Source organism: Triticum dicoccoides, chromosome 5B (assembly GCF_002162155.2).
Source record: "Triticum dicoccoides isolate Atlit2015 ecotype Zavitan chromosome 5B, WEW_v2.0, whole genome shotgun sequence".
Taxonomy (NCBI): Eukaryota; Viridiplantae; Streptophyta; class Magnoliopsida; order Poales; family Poaceae; genus Triticum; species Triticum dicoccoides.
In genome coordinates, this window is record NC_041389.1 from 628,796,180 (window position 1) to 628,801,396 (window position 5,217).

At 47.7% G+C, this 5,217-nt stretch overlaps 1 protein-coding gene across 1 annotated transcript; it reads left to right on the plus strand.

Moving 5' to 3' along the window:
• The first annotated feature begins 2,312 nt into the window (after nucleotides 1-2,312).
• On the plus strand, nucleotides 2,313-4,575 carry LOC119312172 (pentatricopeptide repeat-containing protein At2g02980, chloroplastic-like). Its single transcript, XM_037587909.1, has one exon. The coding sequence runs from the start codon at nucleotides 2,370-2,372 to the stop codon at nucleotides 4,179-4,181; it is 1,812 nt and encodes a 603-aa protein (XP_037443806.1). The 5' UTR covers nucleotides 2,313-2,369; the 3' UTR covers nucleotides 4,182-4,575.
• The last annotated feature ends 642 nt before the right edge of the window (nucleotides 4,576-5,217 follow it).

Genomic DNA, 5,217 nt, shown 5'->3' on the forward strand with positions numbered 1-5,217 from the left:
AGTGGCATCCATCCATCCATCCATCATCCATGATGGCGCCACCGCCGACGGCGACCGAGCGAGCGAGCGGTGCCGAGTCAAACGACGAGAATAGTCGCCCGCGCGTGCCGTAGGCCCTCCTCTCCTCCTACCCCGTCACCGGCGATCGGCGCCCGCGTCGAAACAGCCGCACCGCTCCATCCATCTATCTGTCCGGATCACGTCTCCACCCGACGACAACGACGACGAACCTGGGATCGTGATCGGATTTCCGTGCCGTGCGTCAGTGTTGACTCCTGCCCATCCCCATACAGGAACACCCCTGCCTTTTGTCTCTCCGCGCGCATTGGCCTTTCTCCTCGCGTAAAGCAAAACGCGGGATGGGACGGGATGTGATTCGACCCCTAACGCTTTTGGCCTCCTAGATCCCCCCTTAAGAAAACACTCTGCCATGATCTCCTTTTTCATACGCCGAGGTTCGACGTTGACCAAAACCTAAAATGTTGGTCTACGAATAAGAAATCACTTTGTACAAAAAAATTATCTGCTTAAGAAATCCGCTTTTAAAGTAATTCAACTTTTGGGCCTCTCATTATTTTTACCTCCATTATGTTTACCTCGTTCCACTCTCGCTACTTGTATGATGTTTCATATGCACCGACCCATCCTACCTTAAAAAAAGGCCAACTATCATTTGTCCGCCCTCCAAAAATAATATTTCGTCCTCACCGACAACGGTTTATCCGCCTCCTTCGCGATTGGCACTTGGATACTTAGCCATCCTCTACCCACCGCCTTCCCCGACCTCTCCTCCCACTACCAAAACCATAATCCTAGTCTTTCAGATCATGCTTGATGGTTTACTATCTAACCCGAGGAGCCACTTAGCGGGAGTGGCCTCCGTAGAATTGGATGTTGGTTGCTCTTTGTTGCGGGATTTTGGCACAAACAACTCCGGGGATGAGCGCTTCCCACCCACGGGACCCTTTTCTCCACCAGGAACACCTACTATATATTCTCGGAAGATTATCACATCAATATTTGTTGAAAATTTAAGAGTGCCACAAGCAACTAAATGGAAGATTTAGGCAGCAAAAGAATGTACACATAAAGCACTTATATAGTAATAATAATGAAAAGCTAACCCGAAGAGGAAAGTAGAGAAGTCTCCGAAGACACGCCTCATTGCCTTGCGCTTGGTGGATGGGTTGGGATTACAATGTAAACTCCACATCTTTGTTGGAGACCATTAAGGCGATGGTGATAGGTTGGTGATGAAGGTAAACGCCCGCACCCCTCGTCGGTGCAGAGACATGAATGATTGATAGCGGTGCTCAATAAGAGATAAGGATGGGAAGTGTGGTACTAAGAAACGTCATCTTGTGGGTGACAACTCTATTAGACAATAGAGTCGTAACTCAAACACATTTATAGTGAACTCATAGTTTTCAAACTCATGTGGGGATACAAGTACTTACTGCAAAAGTTCTTATAAAAACTAAACACTAGTATTCCTTGATCTATACAAACTTTGTTTACGTGTGGGTGTGGTCTTTATTAGCACCTTGGAAACAAAATGAGCAGTATAACATAAAACTATGTATGTTTGCTCCATATATTATAAAACACAAAAGAGTACATAAAGTATATTCTTAAAACAAATACTAAAAATATGACTTTTCCTTTTCTTTCATAAAAAAACTTACCCGAAAATGAAAGTAGAGAAGTCGTCGAAGGGGCGCCTCCTTGCCGTGCTTTTGGCGAATGGAGTGGCACTACAAGGTAAACTCCACATCTTTTGTTGGAGATCGCCGAGGGCATGGCTATGGGTTGAAGATGGAGGTGAACGCCTCACCACTCGTCAGAGCAGAGACATAAATGAGCAAAAGAGCGAGAGTGGTGCTCAAGAAAAGATAAGGATGGCCAAGTGTGGTGCTCACGAAACATCGTTTTGAGGGTGACAGCTGGAATAGACAATGGAGTTGTCACTCAAATACATTTCTCTAGACTCAAATTCTAAGGAGTAGAACTATTCACCATAAAAATATTGTACTAGAAAACAAGATATTGATATTTTTTTTGATGTACACGGTCATCTATCAGCAACTAAAAAACAAAAAGAGTAATATAACACAAAACTATACACTTTTTTGTCAAAATATTATGGAACGCAACAAAATCCCAAAAAACGTTTGAAAACAAATAAATAATGCACTTTTCTTTTACATTTAAATGGTCTCTGACACGTTTTTTTTTTTGCGGGGGGTGGTCTCTGACACGTTGGGCCCACATGTAAGCCCAACCCGCAAATCATCCCGTGTAATCTTCTCCGGCCGACGAGGAGAGTGGGACGATCCACTCGCCGCCAGAGGATAGGCAGCACGACGGCCATGTCGTCCTCGCCTCTAACCGCCACGCCCACCCCTCTCCTGCCCGCCAAGTCCAAGAGCCCGCCATCGCACCACCCGCTCCTCCCCCACCTCCCGCACTGCACGAGCCTCCGGGCGCTCGCCCAGCTCCACGCCGCCGCCGTCAAGTCCGGCCTGGGCGCGTACCCGGCCTTCGTCACCAGGCTCCTCACGCTCTGCACCGAGCAGGGCGCCGCCCCGGCCCACCTCGCGTACGCCCGCCAGGTGTTCGACAGAATCCCCAGCCCGGGGGACGTCGTCTGGTACAACACGCTGCTGCGCGGGTTCGCGCGCTCGGCCGACGGCGCCGCCCCACACGCCGAGGAGGCGGCGCGGGTGTTCGTGCGGATGCTGGAGGAGGGCGTCGCGCCGGACACGTACACGTTCGTGTCCCTGCTCAAGGCATGCGCAGCCGCGCAGGCCGGGGAGGAGGGCCGGCAGGCGCACGGCGTGGCCGTCAAGACCGGTGCCGCGGACCACGAGTACGTCCTGCCCACGCTGATCAACATGTATGCCGAGTGCGGGGACACGCAGTCCGCGCGCGCGATGTTCAGCAGGGTACCAGACGGGGACTGTGTGGTCTCGTACAACGCGATGATCACCACCGCCGTGAGGAGCAGCCGGCCCGGGGAGGCGCTGGTGCTGTTCCGGGAGATGCAGGCCAAGGGGCTCAAGCCGACATCCGTGACGTTGACCAGCGTGCTCTCGGCGTGTGCACTACTGGGGGCATTGGAGCTGGGGAGGTGGATCCACGAGTATGTAAGGAAGGCAGGGCTTGACTCCCTCGTGAAGGTCAGCACCGCGCTGATCGACATGTATGGAAAGTGTGGGAGCTTGGAGGATGCCATTGATGTGTTCCAGGGGATGGAATCAAGGGATAGGCAAGCTTGGTCCGTGATGATCGTGGCGTATGCTAACCACAGCTACGGCAGGGAGGCCATTTCGCTGTTCGAAGAGATGAAGAAGCAAGGGATAAAGCCTGATGCTATTACATTCCTAGGTGTGCTCTATGCATGTAGCCATTCTGGCATGGTGAGCGAAGGGCTACAATACTTTGACAGCATGAGAGAGTCTGGTATCAATCCTGGGGTAAAGCACTACGGCTGTGTGACTGATTTGCTAGCCCGATCAGGTCAGCTTGAAAAGGCTTACAAGTTCATTGATGAACTGCCGATAAAGCCCACCGCCATCCTATGGAGGACGTTGCTTTCTGCCTGTGGAAGCCATGGAGCTGTTGATCTTGGAAAACGTGTCTTTGAGAGGATTCTCGAGCTGGATGATACTCATGGTGGTGACTATGTAATATACTCGAACTTGTGCGCCAACACTGGGGAATGGGAAGAGATGAACAGGGTAAGGAAGCTGATGAATGAAAAGGGGGTGGTAAAGGTGCCTGGCTGTAGCTCAATTGAGATAGATAACAGGGTTCATGAGTTCTTTGCAGGAGATGGAAGACACCCACATGCACGCCGAATGGTTGATCAAGTGATTGAGCAGCTAAAACTTGTTGGTTATGTCCCTAATACGTCCCAGGTCTTCCATGTTGAAATGGGTGAGGAGGAGAAGGCCACAAGCCTAAGATACCACAGTGAGAAGCTGGCGATTTCTTTCGGGCTTCTAAATACATCTCCAGGAACTACTCTCCGTGTTGTCAAGAACCTTCGTGTATGTCCAGATTGTCATTCGATGGCGAAGCTTGTCTCTATGCTCTTTAATAGGCGGATCATACTCAGAGATCTAAATCGTTTCCACCACTTTGAGGATGGGGTCTGCTCTTGTGGGGACTACTGGTAGATTTTAGAAACACAATTTTTGTTTCACTATACTCTATCCCTGTTGTGTCCATTCAGGTATGGTCAACTTTTATATGCATGCCAAACTAACTGATAATTGAAGAGTATTTTCAAATACTGATGGCACTGAACGATAAGAACTAAGCCAAAGTTTGTTACTGGATATGTATTGTTTAGTCATACCCGTGCCAAATACCATAACTTCCTGATGGCCTGAGTTGCATGTTTTATCCTTGCAGAGCATTACTATCTGTTATAACCTTATAGGTATAGCATTAGTGTATGCAAATGACCTCCTACATTCTTGTAAATATTCTAGAGAACATTCTATGAGAAGATGTAACCTATTTGATAGGGAGTTGGCATGTGCATCATACTGTGAGGTTGTGAGCTAATATAGGAGTCTTTTGGCAGATTGCAGTACTACTTCTTAGCATGAATGTAATTGATTGCTAGCATGGGAGTCTGTATGCAGTTATAGTTCTCTATTAGCTGTAACAGTCCTGACATTTTCTTTTCTTTTCCTTTTTGTTGTTCTATTTGTTCTTATATACTGTTTCAATGGCGCTTGAACTTGGTTGTACCGAACTGTTTATTTCCTCTTCTTAATGGAAAGATGTATAACACTCGTGGTGTTGAAAAATAATGTTTCTAATTGCAATTTGTTTTTTCTAAAACTTAATTTTAAACTTGAAAACCCTGTTTAGTTAATTCGACGATCATACTATGGTCGCCTGATTTATTATTCATTAATTGCAATTCCCCGTCACCAAAGAAATAGTCATGGACAGGGGTGCATGGAAGTAGCTATCCACGTGCCAGAACCATGAGTTGGTTTCGAGATCTTATGCATTTCAGCTCTAGCTTACCCCAACTTGTAACTAAAGGCTTTGTTGTTGTTGAATGCAATTCCCCATTTTTTCAATTATAAGTGCATTTCTTTGATAGTTTGAAGTCTTACTGCAAATGCAGCTAGTATAAGTCATGGTACGGGGTATGGGTTCAGGGACACCTTTTCTCCAAATTCTGTAAAGACT

Bases quoted from the DNA above. Each gene is read 5' to 3' on its own strand.
- LOC119312172 (XM_037587909.1), top strand. From the start codon at position 2,370: ATGTCGTCCTCGCCTCTAACCGCCACGCCCACCCCTCTCCTGCCCGCC.